Source organism: Myotis lucifugus, unplaced genomic scaffold, assembly GCF_000147115.1.
Source record: "Myotis lucifugus unplaced genomic scaffold, Myoluc2.0 scaffold_22, whole genome shotgun sequence".
NCBI lineage: Eukaryota > Metazoa > Chordata > Mammalia > Chiroptera > Vespertilionidae > Myotis > Myotis lucifugus.
This window is the reverse complement of record NW_005871070.1, coordinates 11,117,990-11,139,129: the sequence shown is the minus strand read 5'-3', so window position 1 is coordinate 11,139,129 and position 21,140 is coordinate 11,117,990. Positions and strand designations below refer to the sequence as shown.

Genomic DNA, 21,140 nt, shown 5'->3' with positions numbered 1-21,140 from the left:
CGGCACGGGGAGGCTCTGAACGCAAAGGGTGCATCTCTCCCTAGCCCAGCAGCATCTGTGGACATGGATGCAAAAGTTTTGTGGTCTTAGGAAATCTGTCACATGGTCTTGAGGCCTATTATTATTCATCCTAAAATAAGAGGGTTGAATTCGTCTCTGGAATTATTAAATTTATCTACTAAGCATTTATCTTTGGTATTACAACATTAATACCTATTTCATTTTAAAACATTGAGAACAGAAATGGAAAAAAATAGTAAGAGTTCCCCATGAAGCCAACCCCCAGAAATCATAATTTATACCTGAGTGCAGGAATTGGCAAACATGTCTTTAAGGGGACAGACAGTGAATGTTTTAACTTTGCAGGCCACATGGTCTCTGCTGTAGCTACCTGCTCTGCCACTATCGCACAAAATCACCCAGAGATGACAGGAGAAATGGGTGTGGCTACATTCCAATAAAACATCTTGGACAATAAAACTTCCCCATATGCCTTGAGCCAGATTTTACCTGTGGGCCATAGTTTGCCTGACCCTAGTTAAGTGTATGGCATTTAACTTTTTTTTTTTTTTCAACTCTCAGTTGTTTTCTAATTATAAAGGTAATGCATTCTCATTATAAAAATTCAGTTACTCTGGCCCTGGCCAGGTGGCTCAGTTGGCTGGAGCGTCATTCCATACACTAAAAGGTCACAGGTTCGATTCCCGGTTAGGGCACATAACCATGTTGCAGGTTTGATCTCCAGTTGGGGAGTGTGCAGAAGGTAACTGATCGATGTTTCTCTCTCACATTGATGTTTCTCTTTCTCTCCCTTCCTCTATTTAAAATCAACTTAAAAAATTTTTTTAATGTAGTCATTCTGGGAAGGTATAAAGTAGAAATGGGTAAAATGGCCCAATAATTAATTTTTCCTATTTTACCCCCAAAGATAATTATTTTCAACATGTAGCATACATATAGACATGTATACATATGTGTGTGACAAGTATCTTCACACACAATAATGTTAATAGAACATGTAATTTTTGCCCTGGCCAGTGGCTCAGTTTATTGGAGCATCATCCCATATACCAAAATGCTGCGATTTCAATTCCCGGTCAGGGTGTGTATTTGAGGCAACCAATCAATGTTTCTCTTCCTCCCTCCCGCCTTCTCTCCCTTCCTCCCTTCCTCTCTCTCTCAAATCAGTAAAAACGTATCCTTGGGTGAGGATTAAAAAAAAAAGAAAAACATGTAATTTTAAATCTGGGAGAGGTTTGTGACATATTTTCCCACAGAAACGACCATGGGTCATGGTGTATTTTTTGGTCACTCGCACTCTATAAATACAAATGAATAAACTATTATAGGCTGGCCTTAACTCTAGTCACCACTTATGATTGTTTTTATGGGAAAATGTGTCTGACAAATGAGCATTTCTAGTTTGAGGCCTCCCGTCATGTGTTTATTTGCCCTCTTTCTCCGCTGGCGTTTCCTCAAATGGGCACTTGGGGTGTGAGCCGTGTCTAAGGTGGAGGGCGGTGCATTCGCCCGATTCACGCTGGGAATGGCTGGGAGCCTGACGAGTCTGTTGATCTTTCCTGTGAGTCTTTCGTTTTGTCTCTGCCAGTTCTTTCTTTTTCTCACCATAGTTCTAATGATTTCTTTGGTTATTAATTTTTCATCTAAATCAGGGGCTCCTTTTTGTTGTTCTGAGTCATCCTTGTGCCAAAGAGAGGGAGCCGTCGGGAAGCCCCGTGTTCCAGCTCATTGCGATCAACCCCAAGACGGCCCTGAGCGTGGGTGTGATGCTCTACTGTCTTCCTCAAGGGCAGGCTGGGAGGCAAGTGTGCGACTGCTGGGCAGTGAGTGTGACCTTTGAAAGGCACCTGTGCACATACAGAAACCAGATGTTTTTGTGTCATTTAGATGAAAGGAAACATGAAACACTATATATAGATCAAGATAAAGAATGTTAAGAAGTATAGTGTTCAGCCTTGGCCGAGTGGCTCAGTTGGTTGGAGTGTCATCCCATACACCAAAAGGTGGCGGGTTCAATTCCCAGTCAGGGCACATACTCAAGTATTGGATTCAGTCCCCAGTCAGGGCGCATGCAGAAGGCAACCGATTGAGGTTTCTCTCTCACATCAGTGTTTCTCTCCTCTACCCCCCACCTCCTCCCTTCCTCTCTCTATAAATCAATTTTTTTAAAAAATGAAGTAGAATGTTGAGTAGATCTGAGTCAAGCCTCAGGTTCCCTGTATACTGATCCCACCAGCATGGCGTTGGATAAGTATTTTATGTGTATTTAAGCCCTGTGTTATCCCATAATGAAAATATTTTAAATACAGAGTAATTAATATTCTCTACAGGAGATTTCTAATTTATGTTCTTTCCATTAAGAAAAGTTTTAAATGTACTTTAGGAAGACATCTTTACTTCAAAATCTGAGCCTCCACCATGTAGGCAGCTAATATTGATCTATAAGTAAATATTTAACTAGGTTTTTTTTAAGGTTTTTTTGTGGAGAGTTTTTTGAGAGAGGGGAAGGGAAAGGGAGAGAAACATTAGCTGGTTGCCTCCTGTACACCCCTCACTGGGGATCAAGCCCATAGCCCAGGCATGTGCCCTAACCAGGAATTAAACCAGCAACCTTTCAGTGCAATGGATGGCACCCAACCAGCTGAGCCACACTGACCAGGGCTAATATTGAACTATTGACTGTGAAAAGATCTGTGTATGGATGGCACTCTGCACGGTGCTGGTGATATGGCAGTGAGACAACACGCATTTTCATTAAGCACTTCCTGAGGGTTAGGACTGTGCTATCAGCTGTTTCATGAAACCTCACAATAATCACCATGTCCCCATTTTATTGCTGAAGTTAAATAATTTGCCCAGAGTTGCACAGCTCTTGCTTTGTTAGAATTCAAAGCCAGGTAGCTGACTGTAGAGCCCCATCTTAAAAAGACAACCTGACTTCTGCCTTATGATTACACTCTTGTGGCAAAGACACCCACCAAATGTGAAAATAGGATGCTCTCACATTGTGACAAGTGCTGTGAAGACAGAAACAGGTCATGTGATACAGTGGGTGGATAGGCAGGGATTAGGTATGACCTTTCTGCAGAAGCAGCAGCCTGAGTAATAACAAAAGCCCAGTCATGCTAAGGACTGGGCTTAGAGCCTGCCAAGGGGAGAGAAAGCAAGTGCGAAGACACTGAGGAGACTGAGTTTGGCCACAGTGAGCTAGGGTGCACGGGGTACAAGATGCATCAAGAGATAGGCGGGGACTGCACAGGTGTTCGTGTCCCGTACTGCAAAGAGAAGCATTCCTATTTCCAGGTATTTTTGTTCTTGTTGCTTTGGGGAGGTTTTGGCCTCTTTAAAATACATATATATAAATATCCTATATAATAAAAGCCAATCGACCGAACAACGGAACAATGGGTCGCTATGGTGCACACTGACCACCGGGGGGCAGACACTCAATGCAGGAGCTGCCCCCAGCCCGCAGGCCCCAGGATAGCCAAGGCAGTTGCCAGCAGGGGCTCCCCGGTCACCCCACTGGTCACCCCGCAGAGGGAGGCAGCAGGGGACAGGGCCAGCGAGCAGGTAGAACCAGGCCGGCCAAGGTGGGTGCCAGCAGGGGTCCCCCAATTGCCCCACCAGTTGCCCTACAGATCCCACAGATCGGGCCTGATAGCCAGCCAGGCCTAGGGACTCTACCTATGCACGAATTTCGTGCACCAGGCCTGTAGTATATAACATGGTTTGAATCGTTTCTTTTCTGCTTCATGTTAGGTTCCTGGAAGGTGATGTGAAGGATCATTTCGCAGCAGCGGTATTGACTTCTGGAACAATTGCCATTTGGGACTTACTTCTCGGTCATTGTACTGCTCTTCTTCCACCCATCTCTGACCAGAACTGGTCTTTCGTTAAATGGTCAGGTACAGATTCTCATTTGCTTGCTGGACAAAAAGACGGAAACATATTTGTATATTTAATAAGGTAGGGTAAGGTAAAAACACGGTGTTCTGGATATATTTGGCCTCCTAGTATTCTTTGGAGTTGTAGCTATAAGGAAAGTATCAGAATGGCATTTAAAGTAATTGTATTCTTTTAGACATTTATTCTGATGGTGATGGCCCTACTGATCTTTAATGTTCATTTATACATTGGGGGAAAGGACTTGAGGTTAATTTTTGTAATTCCTCCATTTGTGCATTTGCTTTTAAAAGTGTACATAAAGCTTCAAATGTTAATAAATATTTATTTTGCATGCTCTCCCTCCTGGGAGCATGCCCACACTTTGCTTGCCCTTTTCTTTCTCAGGAGCTTTTTCTCCCTGAGTTCTAAGGGTCCCCATGAAACTTATAACCAGGGGAACCAGGGCAGCAGTAGCTAGTCCCTGGCTAATCCCTGAACCTGTCTCCAAGGTCTTGACTTTTTGTGCCGGGCCAGCTCAGCCAAGGGTTCGGTGAGCCTGAGGGGGGGCGGCGAAGGATGTAGAAAAGACAGACAAAGAGAATAAGCTGGGTCTAGGTGGATCTCCTATGCCTGGCTAAGGCTACAGAGAGGGACCCAGACTGCAGCACTTGCTGCATTTCCCTCAGCCCATTAGCTACCCAGATAAGATCTAGGGAGTGTCATAAGGTCAAGCCTAATTATGCTAAGACGGCTGTGCCCTCCAAGCTGGGACTTGTTTGTGGCTCTGCCAACAGGTCAGTCCAAGGCTTAACCCTATAGCCGCTCCTTACATCTCACCCTTTTTTAATTTTTAAGCTACCATAATGAAAGTAAAACTTAAACATCAAGAACAAAACTCTGGCTATTAAAACAATGCCAATGCAAAACCCAAACTACAGACATGTTAACATTTTAAAACTTGAACATCAAGAACAAAACAATGCCAGTGCAACACAGCAATGAGAGAGAAATCACACGACAGTAACATTTTCTACTAAATGAAAGTTTCTTTTGCTGATTTACTCAGAGTCCTCGGACTTGGCTGCGCAAGGCTTTGCAGAAGACTGGCAGTTAACCAATGCTAGCATAGCCAGAAACATGATTGAGGGAGTAGCTTCCACATCTTGCTTTTCTACCATCTGCTGGGCCTCAGTTGTTAACTTCTTCAGCTGACCCCATGTTGGCACTTCAGTCCCTTGGTTAGCCTTCCTTTTCTTCTTTTTTCTGCTTTGCTGTCATCGGGGTAACTCTCAGTCTTTTGAACGAAGGGACAAGGAGCTTCTCTGGGTCCTCTGTGGTGACACACATAACTCTCTGGTACCCAAGTTGGCTGCACTGCTCCTTCTGGAAAGATACAAACACAACCTCTGCCCCACATCATTACTAGATCTGGTAAAACTCTTGTCTGGTTTGTGCATCCTTCCATCGGGCTACCCCGGCAGAGACTGTTGCACTGGAGGTCCATTGTCTTTCGGCTGCTGTACAACTCTCTGCATTGTAATTCAAAAAATTTAACACGGGAGGAGGCAGGAAACCAAACGCGAGCAGGAGCTGGGTGGGCACCATGCCTGGGATCTCCACCATTGAGCCAGTGAAACTCGAGATCCAGGTGCTGCAGCCGCAGCCGATGGTGCCGAAGAGAGGGCCGAGCGCCTCCAGCGGGAAGTGGAGGGAGAAAGGCAGGCTCGGGAACAGGCTGAGGCTGAGGTGGTTGAAGAGGAGCTGGACCGTGCTCAGGAGTGCCTGGCCACTGCCCTGCAAAAGCTGGAGGAAGCTGAGAAAGCTGCCAGTGAGAGCGAGAGAGGTATGAAGGTTATTGAAAACCGAGCTTCAAAAGATGAAGAAAAGCTGGAACTCCAGGAAATCCAACTCAAAGAAGCTCAGCACATTGCAGAAGAGGCAGATAGAAAGTATGAAGAAGTGGCTCGTAAGCTGGTGATTATTGAGGGAGACTGGGAACGCACAGAGGAACGAGCTGAGCTGGCAGAGTCCCGTTGCGGAGAGATGGATGAGCAGAGGAGACTGATGGGCCAGAACCTGCAGTGTCTGAGTGCTGCTGAAGAAAAGTATCCTCAAAAAGAAGACAAATATGAGGAAGAGATAAAGATTCTTACTGATAAACTCAAGGAGGCAGAGACCCGTGCTGAGTTTGCTGCGAGATCGGTAGCCAAGCTGGAAAAGACAATTGAGATTTGGAAGATAAACTGAAATGCACCAAAGAGGAACACAAAGAGGTACACAAAGGAGGCTGGACCTGACTCTGCTGGACCTGAATGACATGTAGAGCCACCCGTCCTACCCTGCCGCCGCTCCTTCCTCTGACCCTGACTCCGCCTGAGGCCAGCCTGCTTGAAGCTGACCTTTAACTGAAAGGCTGCTTTCTCCTTTCACTGCCTCCCACCGCTCCACCTGTGTCTTTTTCACCAAATTGTCTCTCCCTCCCCTCAGAGATTTTGATAGGGCTGAGCACCTTTGGGAACAACATTTAAGGGAATGTGAGCACAATGCAGTGTCTTTAAAAGCATGTTGTGATGTGCATATTTTGTAATTGCCTTTTTTGTTGTTGATGTGGCAACCATTTGTAAAACATTCCAAATAATTCCACAGTTCTCAAGCAGCAGTCTAATCCCTTTCTCACTTGTAGAAGGTAATTTTTCAGCTTAATCCGTATTGCCCTCTCCATAGAGGAGGGGAAAAGGTATGGGCCTGCCTTACTGGGATCCACGTAGAGCCCAGAGAACGACTCCACTATGGGGAATCATTGCTTTGTGCAGAGGACTAGCCAAATTGAAAGGGTGGTTCCAGGAGGAGTTAGCCCCCCCCAAAAAAGTGATGTTTAGGTTTCAGCTTTTAAGGCATCTTTAGGCAATTCATTTTTTTCATCAGAAGTGACCAAATTAAAATGGGGAGACCTCTCCGTCAGAGACCAAATTCTTGTCCCATCTCTGCCCTTTCCCCAATGGTTCACAAAATGGATCATGTGCCCCTTATGTTGAAGTGACCAGTTACTTGCTCTCCTGCCTCCTTGAAAGAAAGAAAATTATGTTTTTGCCACTGATTTGGCCAAATGAAACTCATCTCATTACCCTCCTCTGGGTCTGAAGCTGCCATCTCTAAAAGTGCCGTCTCATTGTGCTTTGTACCAGTTAGTGCTGGAGAAATCTTGAATAGTTTATGTACAAAACTTTAAAAATTTTGTATTACTTTGAAACTTTGCTTCTTTGGGGTTGGGACACACTGGCCACCCCGTCTGGCTGTGAGAGCTCGCTACAGTCTGGGCTGGCAGTGTGCTGATCTTTAAGTTTCTTTCCCTACCTAATGCCCCGTTTTTAGTGAGGTCTGTTAGGTGCGCATCCTGCAGCTTATTGGCTTAAAATGTCCTCTCCTTTGGTGTGGAACCTGTGGCCTTGTTTTTAGGCCAGGAGAAACTGGCATGAGGAGAGAAGAACGAAAGTGAGAAAGAAGATGTCGGGGAGAAGAGATAACTGAGGTACATGGTCCCAAGGGAACAGAAGGGGCTGAGACAATATGCAAATGGGCTGGAAGGAGGGAGGGATAACTGCGGGGGGTGGGTGACGTGTGCAGGAAGTTGACATAGTTTATGCTTCTATCTCCTTTGATGGGAGCGCCACCGAGAAGCACCAGTGTCCCCTCTTAAATCTTCCCAGCTGTAAGGACTTGATCTCCATCTTAATATTGAACCTTTTACCCACAGATCATGTAGGCTGACATTTTCTCTTTGCTGAAGGGGGAGTAGCTCTCCCAAAATACATCATTTAAATAAGAGGTGATTTATTGTTTGACCGAAGGATTCGATGGAACACAAATATAAATGGGTCATGGGAAGAGAGGGTCTCAACTGAGTAAGCCATCAGGCTCTCCCCGAGTTTTCCTCGTGTTAATGCTACACGTCACCATCACGGGTCTGGCCCATGGGTCTGGCCCAAAGTGTGACCTGGAAGGCATGATCCGAGGCTGGTGTGTCGCTGGTGATTTGCACAGACCTTATGGGCCCTGGTCCTTGGTCTCCATGCTGGTTTTTGGTGCCAATCAGTTTTCTGCAGAAATGGGAGGCTGCCACTCAAAATGGAGCTTGCCATTTAGTCACTGACCATTCCAAAGGGGTGTTACAATTGCTCTTCCAATTGCATAACAAGCAGTGGGATGGAGGTGATTGAGTCAGGGTGCAGGAGAAGCCTGGCATCGATTGCTAGCACTGCCATAGAACTCTGATTGGCATCACCAACAGCATGATGGTTCCTGAGGTGGTTTTCCTCCTGATTGGTTCAATCAAATATACCTCCTAAGAAAGGCCTTCAGGGACCACCTACCTAAAGTCACACACCTCCTGTACTCCCTCACTATTGTTCTTCCTTGTATTTATCACAGCTTCCTGGAGTTGTTTATTTGCGGGGGGGGGGGGGGGGGGAAATTTTATTTGTTTGTTGGCCCTCTTCCCCCTGGAAAGGAAACTCTATGGGAAAAAACTGGCTGTCTGGGTTGGTCCGGGGTGTAACCCCCCCAACTAGGACATCGCAGGGATTCCGTTTTTTAGTGAACACATAAATAGAAATATTTTACAACAGTGGGATCATATTATGCATTCTTTTTTATATATTTTGACTGATTTTTAGGAAGAGAGGAAGGGAGAGGGAGAGAGAGAAACATCGATGTGGGAGTGTATCATTGATCAGCCGGGCCAGTGTAGCTCAGCAATTGAGTGTCAACCTATGAACCAAAAGTTCACTGGTTCAATTGCTGGTTAGGGCACATGCCCAGGTTTCAGGTTCAACCCCCAGTAGGGGATGTGCAGGAGGCGGCCGATCAATGTATCTCTGTCATTGATGTTTCTCTCTCTCTCTCTCTATCCCTCTTGCTTCCTCTCTCTATATATAATCAATAAACATATATTTTAAAAAATTGATCAGCTGCCTCCTATACATCCCTATCAGGGATTGAGTCTTCAACCTGGGCATGTGCCCTGACAGGAATTTGGTCCATGGGACAGTTCCCAACCAACTGAGCCACCTGGCCAGGATTCCCGGGTTTTTTTTTAATCCTTAGCCAAGGACATGCTTAGAGAGAGGAAGAGAGAGAGAGAGAGAGAAAGAGAGAGAGAGAAAGAGAAAGAAATACATCAATCAGTTGCCTCCCGCAGGTGCCCTGACCAGGGATCCAACCCAAAACCCTGGTATGTGCCCTGATGGGAATCAACTTTCTGGTGTATGGGACCACACTCCAACCAACTGAGCCACCCTGGGCAAGGCTATTTTACTTAAATTTAATAAAAATAAAAGAAACATGTAAAATTGAAAGCATTGTTAGATTGTTCGTCCAGGCAGGATCCACAGTTTGGAGTTATAGGTTTGGATTTCAGTATCTTTGAAATCCCTGCTAAGAAATGTGAGCAAATTAGCATAAACTTCCTCCATGAACCCACTTCTGTGAACTATATTATTTATACATTGTTTAACATGTACATAATTTTTATTGTAATTCCCACACTTATTGGTCTTACATATTTAAATCGACTCATTTTCACATTCTTATTTTATACTGTTTTGCGATATTAAATAGTTGTAATTTCTATGGAAGAATCGCGGCATCAAAACTTTTAAATAAATGTGTTTCGGAACTTCCAGAAAGTAGGTGGAAGTAAGTTCCTTCCTGTGTCAATGATTGTGCTTAGGGACCCTGGTTGTAGTCCTGGCCCTGCCTCGGGGCTGGGATGGCTGGGCCGGCGCCCCCAGGGTGCAGTGCCGCCAGGAGCCGCCAGGGGCCGCCACCGCCGGGTGGGCCTCTACAGCGCCGCTCTGTGCGTCGCCCGCGCCCAACCGGAGGGGGAACTAGACCCGCGAGCGCAGCGCAGTGCAAGCTGGGTCGGCGTAGCCATGGCGGCTCGTGTCCTTTCCTCCTGTGTCCGCCGCCTGCCCGCGGCCTTGGCGTCGCTGCCCCGGCTTCCCACGCTGGCCGCCGCCCGGCCGCTCAGCACCACGGTGCGCCCCGCGGGGACCCAGTCGAGGCCCAGGGCTCCGGGCTCGGCGCTCGCGCAGGTGACTCGCGGTGACTTTGCTGGGCTCGGCAGGGGTCAGGGCCTGGGCCGGGGGCGGGGTTGGGACCCGGGCGGCGGGGCCGCGCTGGCCTAGCGGGGCCGGGCATTTGGCTGGCTCCCTGCTCCCAGCGCTCCTGGCGGACGGTGCTCGAGTGACCCTGCGGGAGGCCGTGCGACCTCGTGGCAGCCCTGGGTTCGAATGTCGCCGCCCTTAGGGGGACGTGGGACGGGGGTCCTCGCCGCCGCTGCCTGTGGAGCGGCCTGGGGGCGTAGGGAGGACCGGCGGGCGAGCTCGCGGCGGCCGGCGGCAGCTTCTTTGGGGGAATCTAAGGCGCGGGAGCGGAGGGGAGCCACGTTGCCCGACAGCCGCCCAGGGCCGCTCTCCCCGATTGTCCCTCTGGCCCCTGCCAGGTCCTGGGCCTCCTGGAAACAAGGGTCGGGAGCAGGGAGCATCTAGCTTTTATGTGATGGAACCTCTAGGGTGAGATCCCTCGCGCCCTCCACCCCCAGGTCTGATTTCCCTTTGGGAGGAGGCCCTGCACGGGTTTTTGCTCGCGTTCCCCGGGTGCCTGAAGCGCACAAGGTTAAAAACCATTGTCTGACGGTGGATAGACTCCCAAGGTCAAGCTGGAAACCCCTTGTCGAGCTCCCGGACCTCGCTGTAACGGTGCTTTCAACCTTGACTAAAATGTCGGGATAAAACCTAAGGCTGCCCGGGGCCAAATCAGTCGGAATTCATAGGCTTGGGCGCCGGCGGCAAGGGATTATTCTGTGCAGCCAGGGTTGAGATTTACTGACACTAGCAGATTATTCACAGGACATTGTCCCATTGCCTGAACTGGGAGTTAAATTAAGGGGTAAGAGCAGAATGTGGAGGGGCTGAGTGTGTGTTCCTGAGCTGACTTCAGTCTGCCCAGAGCTAAGCAATTGCCCCTGTCCTCAGAGCCCTGACACTCGCGTGATTGTGCGTGCAGGTCGCCTACATATGGATTCTGGGAAAGGGCTGAGAAGCAGAAAGGAGGGAGAGACAGAGAGAAACATCAGTGTGAGAGGGACACATTGATTGGTTGCCTCCCACATGCACCCCAACCAGGGCCAGGGATCAAACCTGCAACTCATGTATGTGCCCTTGACCGGGATCAAACCCTTGACCCTCCGACGCGCAGGCTGGCGCTCTAACCACTGAGCACACCAGCCGGGCCCGGCCTTGAAGATGTTCCGTTACCTGTGCTTGGTTTACATGTACGCAGAGGAACTGTTTTGTTTATATGTACAAGTGGTTTTGACTGAGTGCTCCCATTCAAGCACCTTATATTCTTTGTGGATTGAAGTGGAGAGTAAGTAATGGTTCATGTTCATGCAAAGGTGCTGAGGGACAGCTATGTGCCTGCCAGGCCTTATGCCAGCCGGTCAGGGATATGAGATGGCTCCTAAGAAAGACATTATTAGTTCAGGTCCTCATTGGATACTTGGCAGCCCTTATGTTAAACCTGCCAGCTCATCCCTGCTCCCCATCTCCCCAGGCTGTTCTCACACATTCCCCTTGGCCGGGCCCTTCGCTCTTCTCCCAGTGGACACTTTGTCTGCCTCGCCTAAACCTTACACGTTGGTAAACTCCAGCGATCTCTTACCGCACGCTCTCCCTGGACTGTCTCTTGGTTTCTGTTATGACCTGTCACCCCAAGTCCCCACCTCCATTCTGTGTTCATCCCATCTGGATGGTTGCTCCTTCCACCCCTCCCCTGCTGTTGGTTTTCCCTCCTCAAAATTCATCCACTGCTGATCTCAGAGCAACCAGTTACTCGATATCCTTTTTCCCTAAAAAAAAGGGGGGGAGGTGCACTAAAGCCGCTTTCCTGGGTGTAAAAAGATAAGCCTTAGAAATAGAAGGTCAGAGAACAAGGGTAGTAGTCTAAAATGGAGCCCACAAGTCCGACATTTGACCCCGGCAGGCTCTGGATCTACACTCGCAGCCAGAGCACAAAGCATTTCCAGGGACTTCTGTGGGATGCGGTACCCACATGAAGACAAAGCCTGGTGCAGGGACAACTTGACTGTTCTTAGTACCAGAACCACATGACATGGGTGACAGTGATGGGCTCAGGACTGTGGTCTGGCCACATTTTCATTCCCCAGTAAGACAAACCTATTCTGTCTTCCTCGAGGCTCTGCAGCCCTGGCCCCTGCCTCATACCAGAGCCTGCGCTGGTGTGCCACCTTCCCCTAGGTCTCCAGCAATTGGAACTAGTTCCTCCCACAGGCACACCACACTTTCGTGCCTCCTTTCCTTTTCTTGGCCTGCCCTTCCCTCCTTGAATAATCTCCTGCCCTTTTAACTCCCTTCCCTCCTCTCAGTGAATGGCAACTTTTGTTGCTGAAGCAGCCTATCAGTACCTTTGCTATGGCTCTTGTCTCTTTGTTTTTAATGTTTTTTATTGATTTTTAGAGAGGGAGAGAGAATCATTGATGTGAGAAACACTCGGTGCCTCCCACATGAACCCCGACCTGGGGTGGAACCCACACCTGAGCATGTGCCCTGACCGGGCATCGAACCAGCAACTTTTTGGCACACAGGATGACACTCAGCCAACTGAGCCACACCGGCCAGAGCTCGTCTCATTTTATTACAGCTGAGATGATCTGTGTGGATGCTTCTCTGAAAATCGAGGTCATGTCTTTATCGTGGTCATTCCAGCCCATAGCACAGTGCACAGCACACAAGGTAGAGCTTGCAGGCGGCTGAGTCATGTAAAGGGAAAGCATTGCCACATGTGAGGACAGATGTGTGTACAGTGCGGACGCCAGAAGGACTAAACCCCAGTGAGCATGGTCTCCAAGGCAGGGTGCAGGGCGTGTGGGGCTGAGGAAGAGCCTATTGCACCCTTAAGGCTGCCCCCAGGATGCCTGTGCAGGGAGAGGCCTCAGCTGAGGTGGAAGACAGCAGGCATGTTGTGAAGGCGCCGTAGGGCCCTGAGGAGTGTGGATGTTCTGTCTAGGTCAGGGAGTGAACATTAAACAGTTTGTTGCAGGGATGAGTGAGACCCCCCAGCCAGCCATGTGGGGTGACCAAGTGAGTAAATACAATGGACGGTGGGAAGAGTGGAGACGGGCCTGGTCTGTGAGCAGGCATTTTGCAGACAGAGGGTGAGGAGGTCATTTCCAAACGGGGCTCTGGGCTGTGTGCTGCCGGCTGGAATTGTGCGGGCAGTTGGCAGGTGGCCTTCAAAGCCGCCTCCTCCGGTTCCTTCTGAGTTTCCCTCCGAGCTGGGCCCCAGTGGAGAGAAGATGGGTTCTGATGGGAACTAACCAGGCTCGATCATTTCTGCTGTTCCAGAGGGTAGTCCCTCCTTTCCTGCAAACAGTGCCTTCTCTGATGGCTGCGGGAGAAAGTTTCTGTCAAATAGAATTGTTAAGAGTACATCTTGAGGAAGAACAGTTAACATCAGAAACAACACGTGTATCTTTTGTTTTAAACAGTGGAGACCCAGCAAGCAGGAGCAGTAAGCCCTCCAGGAGGTGGGTGATAGTACTGTGTATCTCCTCGTATGTGAGAACCAGAAGAATTGATGTGAGGGAGGGAAGTGCTTGTGGCAGCACTATAGTCTGACCTGATAAGAAATAACCTAAGGGGAGGCATGGGAGGAAGCAGGAGCGGTGCTTTAGGGCTACTACCCAGAGCCTCACACTGGCAGGGCAGCAGCATCGCCCAGTCCTGTGGGGCGCCCTGCAGAGCACACTCCCTGTGTGCATGCCCAGCATCATCTCACTGATGCCTCCCAACAGTCCTGTGAGCTTGGCATGTTGTTTATCCCATCTTACAGGTAAGGAAACTGAGGCATAGAAAGATTAGTAATGCCCAGCCAGTGTGCCTCAGTGGTTGAACATCAACCCATAAACCAAGAGGTCACTGGTTCGATTCCCGGTCAGGGCACATGCCTGGAGTTGCAGGCTGAATCCCCAGTAGGAGGCATACAAGCAGCAGCTAATTGATGTTTCTCTCTCATCGATGTTTTCATCTCTATCTCTCTTTTTTCTCTCTAAAAAAATCAATAAAAACATTAAAAAAAAAAGGTTAGTAAAAGCAAGCTAGTGCAGTCTCATTCCAGGGCCTGAGCTCTTGCCCATCTGCCTCTGCTGAGCCCACTGTAGCTGCCCACTTGACATTGGCATGAGGCCACTTTAATTTCATTTAATCACATAGTGCCCAGCTGGCCTCTGCAGGCACTTGCCCTGCTGTCAGGACAGTGCTGACCCCTAGTGGGCCACATGGGGAGCTGTGTACAAACACCCCTTTCTCTGTCCCTTAACTCAGCAGTAATCCCACCTCCCACCACGCCTTGATCTGCACGGACAAAGCCTCCACTAGTCCTTCCTCAAGGTCTTGTCTGTCATTACCTCTGTTCGCTCATTCCTCCTCCCTCTTTCTTTAGTCCTTTCTGCTGCTTCATTTTATCTGTGGCTTGGAAACCTCTTCTAGTCGTTAAGGCCTGGTGACATTCCCACATCAGACACCTCCTTAACCCGTGCTGTCATTGGAAAGGGAGGGAGACTGGATTCAGACAAAAAAGAGCAAGTGCTCTGACAGTACCCAGAAGTACTCTAGGAAAACAGCTCGCTCATTAGACCTCATTTTAGTGCCTGGGTTCTTCTGTTTGGTTGATTAGTAAGTGCTCATACAGAGGTGTGTGCTGGTTTGGTTCACTTGGTGGTGTTTTTTATCACAATTTTTCATGGGCCTTTGTCTCAGGCACCTGAGCCCCAACAAGCAAAACCTATTTTCTATGGGAAACGCCCTAAGAACTCCAAACTGCAGTATGAAGATCAGTTTTAGAAGGTGAACAAACCAGTTCAGATTAGGGACTTCCATAGCCAGCAAAACTATCCACCTGTTTTGTTTTGCTCTGCGCTGTACCTGCCACAGCTTTACACCCGCTGACGGGTGAGCTGGCGCTCTTCTCACGTGCGGTGAAGAAGCTGGAGCTCTTTGCACATGCAGGAGTCCCGTCCGGACCCTAGCACCCAGGTGACTATAAACAGGTGGCTAGCAGAGAGATTGGAGAAGTGGTGGTCCTCCATCCTGTCAGAGATCACAAAGGCTGGTGGTGGGGCTGCAGGGGAACAGACTGGACTGTGAGGACGGGCAGGCTCTTCCTCTCCTTCAGCTTGGGAGCCAGGCCGCCGGTCAGTGTGGCCCTCGGTGTGAGCTGCTCAGTCCCGTGGCAGCTCCTTTCCCTGTGGGTTATTGTGACGGGTGTGCCCATTAGAGGTGCAGGGACTCACTGGCAGTGGCTGCTATAGATGCACGAGAAGTCAGGCTCTTCTGCAGACCTTGGACGATTTCAGTCTCACTGAACAGGACCAATGTCCAAAGCCAGTCCTGGCTGAGGGGAAGGTAGGCCTGCTGCTGCTGCTGCTGCTGACCGCCTAGGGCAGTGGTTGGCAAACTGCGGCAAACTGCGGCTCGCGAGCCTCTTTGGCCCCTTGAGTGGGGCTTTGAGTGTGGCTCTTCCACAAAATACCACGTGCGGGTGCGCACGTTCAGTGCGATTTGAAACTTCGTGGCCATGCGCAGACGTCGGTATTTTGTGGAAGAGCCACACTTAAGGGGCCAAAGAGCCGCATGTGGCTCGCGAGCCGCAGTTTGCCAACCACTGGCCTAGGGCATCAGAGTACCCAGCAGGGACCTGGTGTGGCCTGGGGGCCACACTTAGAATCAGATGGTGGGTCTCTAGAGCCCTAAGTGCTTTGTGGAAAATACCCAATACAGGCCAGTGCATTTTCTGGGAGGCATTTTATTTTGTAATCTACTTTTATTGATTTCAGAGAGGAAGGGAGGAGGAGAGAGATAGAAACATCAATTGTGAGAGAATCATTAACCGGCTGCCTCCTGCATGCCCCGCACTGGGGACTGAGCCTGCAACCCAGGCCTGTGCCCTGATCAGGAATCGAACCGTGACCTCCTGGTTCCTAAGTCACCGCTCAACCATTGAGCCACACCAGCGGGGCACTTGAGGCATTTTAGGCTCAATGTTTCCTTCCTGCCCTTGCCCTAGGTGCCAGGCAGAGTCACACAGCTGTGCCGCCAGTATAGTGACGCGCCCCCGCTGACGTTAGAGGGGATCAAGGACCGCGTTCTTTATGTCTTGAAACTCTATGACAAGATTGACCCAGAAAAGGTAATGGGTGTGGTTTACATGTTCTTTTCTTTACATGCGTACTTAATCACGTGATAGAAAATGCAGGTGTCCAGACAGACACGCAGTAAAAAGTCTTTCTGCTCAGTCCCGTTCCCCTCTGGGAGGCAGCAGTGATTCCCAAAGATACTGAGCGTGTGTGCAGGGCAGTAACACATGCACATGTATGTTGTATGTGCTGCGTGGTCTGTATCTCCCACCCTTTTAAAAGAACACAGTGGTAAGTGTACTGTAAACACGGTTATGCACCTTTCTGAACCTTTGGAGTTTTTCTCATAGCGACACAAAATTTCCTCTTTAATGATTGAATCTGTTGTGTGAGGATAGTGTGGTTTTGGAGGGTTTTTTTGTTTTTTGAGGTACAACTGACACATATTAGTTTCAGTTATTTGTTATATATATTATGAATTAATCACCACAATAAGTCTAGTTAACGTTCATCATCACACAGTTGCAGAAAGGTTTTTTCTTGTGACGAGGACTTTTAAGACCTAGTCTCTTAACTTTCAAATGTGTAGGACAGTATTACTCACTCAGGTCACCACGCTGTACATGACCCCAGGCCAGCGGTTGGATGTGGGTGTTGAAGAATTCTTCCCGGTGATCTGGAGGTCTGAATTAAGGGCAGGTGGTGCTACACACCATCTTAGAAGGTCACTTCTAAGGTGTAGTGTCTTAGTTGTTAATCAGGCAGCAAGAAAAACCAAATCTCGAATGTCGTGCAGAGCAATGAACAAAGATCTTACTATGTAAAGTGAAATTCATCATTAGCTTTTTATATATTGTTAACCAATTTAAAACAGGTTGAAAAAGTTGACATGTAAAGCACACCAAGTGTATGTCGGCCACGTTAGAGGTATGTTAGTTATGGTTCCTCCCTTTTAAAAATAACCTTCTGTGTCATGATTAACACTGTACCACTCAGTTATCTAGTGAAGCAAAAGCTCTCAGACTGAATTTTGTGTTTGGTGTCCCCTTCTTGCAGCTCTCAGTAAATTCCCATTTCATGAAAGACCTGGGCTTAGACAGTTTGGACCAAGTGGAGATTATCATGGCCATGGAGGACGAATTCGGTAACGCTCACTGGCTGAATTGTGGGTCTCCATATTGTGACGTGTGTGTGTGAGATTTTAGAGGGAGAGAAACATCAATTTGATGTTCCACTTATTTATTCATTTATTGTTTGATTCTGGTATGTGCCCTGGCGGGAGGTAACCCTAAACCTTGATGTAGCAGAATGACACTTTTTTTTAAAAGTTTTTTTTGTTTGTTTGTTTTTTGTTTAGATTTTTATTGATTTTTTAGAGAGGGAGGGGAAGAGAAACAGTGATGAGAATCATTGATTGGCTGCCTCCTACACGCCCCCTACTGGGGATTGAGCCCGCAACCCGGGCATGTACCCTTGACCAGAATTGAACCTGGGACCCTTGAGTCCACAGGCCAACACTCTATCCACTGAGCCAAATGGGCCAGGGCTCGGGATGACACTCTTAACCACTGAGCAACCCGACTAGAGCCCACAGAGTGATTCTTGATTTGGGTGGGTTAAAGTGAAAGAATGTTAGGAGTCTGAATTGGGATTTGAATCGATACATAAATAGAAACAGTAGGCCCCCCCTTCACACGCACGCTTGTGCACGCCTGCGCCATGGTTTCCTGCGATGTCGCCTGTGCATGCTCCAGGCTATTCTGGTTTGGGACAGTTAGTTGTGCAAATGAGACCATTCAAGGTTCCACAACTAATTTGGGGGATGAATTGCCTGAATAGAAGCCAAGGGACTTGTGTGCCATCCCACAGAGCAGAGCTTAGTAGACTCCTCACAGATTATGCTAACTAGAGGCATGGTGTCTGTTGAGGGCGGGTAGGATGGAATTTCTTTGGGGGTAATGAAATATTCTAAAATTGGATAATGGTAATGGTTACACAACCTTGTGATTATGCTAAAAACCGTTGAATTTTATACTTTTCAATGGGTGAATTTTCTATTATGTGAATTACAACTTTTTAAAGAGAACCAACCATTTTACCCAATACAATATACACACTGTCTAGACCAGGGGTGGGCAAACTTTTTGACTCGAGGGCCACAATGGGTTCTTAAACTGGACCGGAGGGCCGGAACAAAAGCATGGATGGAGTGTTTGTGTGAACTAATATAAATTCAAAGTAAACATCATTACATAAAAGGGTACGGTCTTTTTTTTTTTTTTTTTTTTTAGTTTTATTCATTTCTAACGGGCCGGATCCGGGCCGTAGTTTGCCCATGGCTGGTCTAGACATAACTGGGTCACAACTTGAATGGACTCGGGGTTGCTGGCAACTTGATATCCTTGAGGGTGTTAGGGAGGTATTGGTGCTTTCATGTGTAAAGGATTTGCTTTTGGCCCAGCAGCCATGGCTCAGTGGTTGAGTGTCAGCCTGTGAACCAGGAAGTCACGGTTCGATTCCCCGTGGGGGCACATGCCCGGGTTGCGGGCTCAATCCCCAATGGGGGGCATGCGAGGAGGCAGCCAATCAATGATTCTCATCATTGGTGTTTCTCTCTCTCCCTCTCTGAAATCAATAAAAATATATTAAATAAATAAAGGATTTGCTCTTTCTACTCTCATGCATGTTGTACATTTTACTTTTAGGGTTTGAAATTCCTGATATAGATGCGGAGAAATTGATGTGTCCACAAGAAATTGTAGATTACATTGCAGATAAGAAGGATGTATATGAATAAAGTATCAGGTAAATAATTTGACTAGAATGATGTTCTCCAATAGGATTAATCTCTGTGGGGTTCTTCAATAAAGTAAGACTCAGGAAGAAAGGGAGGATGGAAATGCCTGAAGGTTTTACTGGTGATAAAATGCAGGCCCTGTGGTTATCTGCCACTCCAAGGCACCAGCCTTAGTGACCTAATCTTTATCCTCGAGGGGGGTTGAGAGCACTTAATTCCTGGACAGACTCCCTAGGGTAGTAAGCCCTCCTAGCACGGTCTTGTAGAAAATACTACACAAATTAACCAAGAAGCAGAGACCGCTACCTCCCACGGCAGCCTAGGCCGGGCCTAGCTGTCCAGAAGTTGGGATGGCCTTAGCTGTTGGCTGTTAAGAGACCTCATGGGCAAGAAGACAGGCTCTGGAGTCACACCCCTGTTTGTTGTCAGTTCTGTCACACTCTGAAGTCTGGTGGTCGTATGCAGGCTATCTAGCCTGTGTGAGCCTCCAGTTTCCCATATGTCCAATGGGGATAAAGGTAGGACCTACCTGGGATTTTTGTGAAGGTAAAATTCAGTGGTGTATGCAAATTTAGCTGTTACTTGGGCTCTAGGATAATCAAGTGGTGAGACTTGTTAAATAAAGCCTTGCATTGGTGCCTGTAACTTCAGGTACTCTGGATGTAACACCTCAAAGATCTTCACGTAAAGTTGGTAACAACACACCAAAAGAAATACTGCACTTATTGTGGCACTTACTGTGTCTTTTCCAGACCCCTTTTCTTCACCAAGAAGATAGAGGCGAGTGTCTGGCCGAGAGAACCAGTTTTGGCATCATTGCTGACATCAACAGAGCAATTCTGTTTAAACTTGTATTTAAATTGTCTAAGTTTTTGTGCCCTTTGAAAATAAATCTATAAAGCAATATTTTTGTCAGTCTTTAGTTTTTCAGTGATGTCTATAAAGTACATTTTTATATTGACTATGCTTAATAGGTTTTTTTTGTTTTTGTTGTTATTAATCCTCACCCAAGGATATTTTCCCATTGATTTTTAGAGAGAGTGGGAGGGAGAGGGAGAGACAGAAAAACATCAGTGTGAGAGAGAGACATCGATTGGGTGCCTCCTGCATGTGCCCCAACCAGGGCCAGGGATTGAGCCTGCAACCGAGATATGTGCCCTTGACCAGAATCAAACGCTTCAGTCCACAGGCCAACACTCCATCCTCTGAGCCAAACTGGCCAGGACTGTGCTTAATAGTTTTAAAGATCTGTCTGCTGACATTGTATTCATGCAGTTCAAAATGCATGACTTTTTGAGCAGTGTACTTAGAATGAAACAGGCTTACATGGGACGTCATAATTAACACCTGGGGCAATTTGTTCTGAGTATTCTAACCCCCGTGGCAGCTGCACATTTTGACAAAAAGTCAGGTTGCTTCTCCCTAAGAGATGAGGCCTGTGGTATTGCCACCTCAGTCATGGCTCTGCTGCACAGAGGGGCCAGTTCGCATCATTCAGTAACTGTTCTAAGTCCCACAGGAGCCAGAACAGGAAGGAAAATTCACTGAATCACAGATAATTCCTTGGCAAATAGTTAGGGTCTGAGTGTTCAAATAATAGCAAAGGCCCTTTGCTCTAAGTACTGGAATGTGTGCCACCCTCAGTAGGCAGCCACTGGCCACATGGAGCTTTCCAGTGTGGTGGCCCTGGCCCTGTGGCTCAGTTGGTGGGAACATTGTCCTGTACAGCAAAAGGTGGCAGGTTTGATTCTCAGACGGTGCATACCCAGATTGTGGGTCCGATTCCAGATTGGGGTCCATACAGAAGGCAACCAATCGATGTTTCTCTTTCCCTCCCTCTAAAGTCAATTTTTAATAAGCGTGCAAGCAGAGAACCAAGATGGCAGTAGCATAAAGCCTTCCACAACCACATCAAAATTACAACTAAAATACAGAACCTTCAGAACTTCCTGAAAGCTGGCTGAATGGAAGTCCTACAGCTAGAGGAGTGAAGACAGCATACCGAGACTGATTTGCAGCTCCTCCGTAGTGGAATGTGTGACCTGTCCTTTGAACCTGGGATGACCTGTGAACAATGGCACGTGGTGGAATGTACAAGTTTTATCACCAGGCATAGGAATGAAGCATTGAGGCTGTCCTAGACCTGCCAGCCCCCACTGGACCTGCCAGCTGATCACGAATTTATGAACAAACGTAGGGAAGATCATAGAAGCCTGGCCT

At 47.9% G+C, this 21,140-nt stretch overlaps 2 protein-coding genes and 1 pseudogene across 3 annotated transcripts in view; all 3 read left to right on the top strand.

Moving 5' to 3' along the window:
- The window catches only part of PALB2 (partner and localizer of BRCA2), a 26,818-nt gene extending 22,529 nt beyond the window's left edge, over positions 1-4,289 (top strand). Inside the window, exons 12-13 of the mRNA XM_023751565.1 lie at positions 1,674-1,822; positions 3,784-4,289. Of these exons, the coding sequence (XP_023607333.1) occupies positions 1,674-1,822; positions 3,784-3,994 (360 nt within the window). The 3' untranslated portion in view covers positions 3,995-4,289. The remainder of the gene's footprint in view (positions 1-1,673; positions 1,823-3,783) is intronic.
- A 1,208-nt stretch (positions 4,290-5,497) lies between these two features.
- Positions 5,498-6,232, top strand: LOC102440871 (annotated as a pseudogene).
- Positions 6,233-9,803: 3,571 nt separating this feature from the next.
- NDUFAB1 (NADH:ubiquinone oxidoreductase subunit AB1) lies at positions 9,804-19,824 on the top strand. Of its 2 annotated transcripts, none has more exons than XM_014453359.2 (5): positions 9,804-10,001; positions 16,054-16,176; positions 17,180-17,267; positions 18,829-18,928; positions 19,572-19,824. In XM_014453359.2, the coding sequence occupies exons 1-4, from the start codon at positions 9,840-9,842 to the stop codon at positions 18,918-18,920; spliced, it is 465 nt and encodes a 154-aa protein (XP_014308845.1). In that variant the 5' UTR covers positions 9,804-9,839; the 3' UTR covers positions 18,921-18,928; positions 19,572-19,824. The 2 variants fall into 2 exon arrangements, with proteins under 2 accessions (XP_014308845.1, XP_006085930.1); XM_006085868.3 differs by having other exon boundaries at positions 9,807-10,001; positions 19,673-19,824.
- Positions 19,825-21,140: the final 1,316 nt, after the last annotated feature.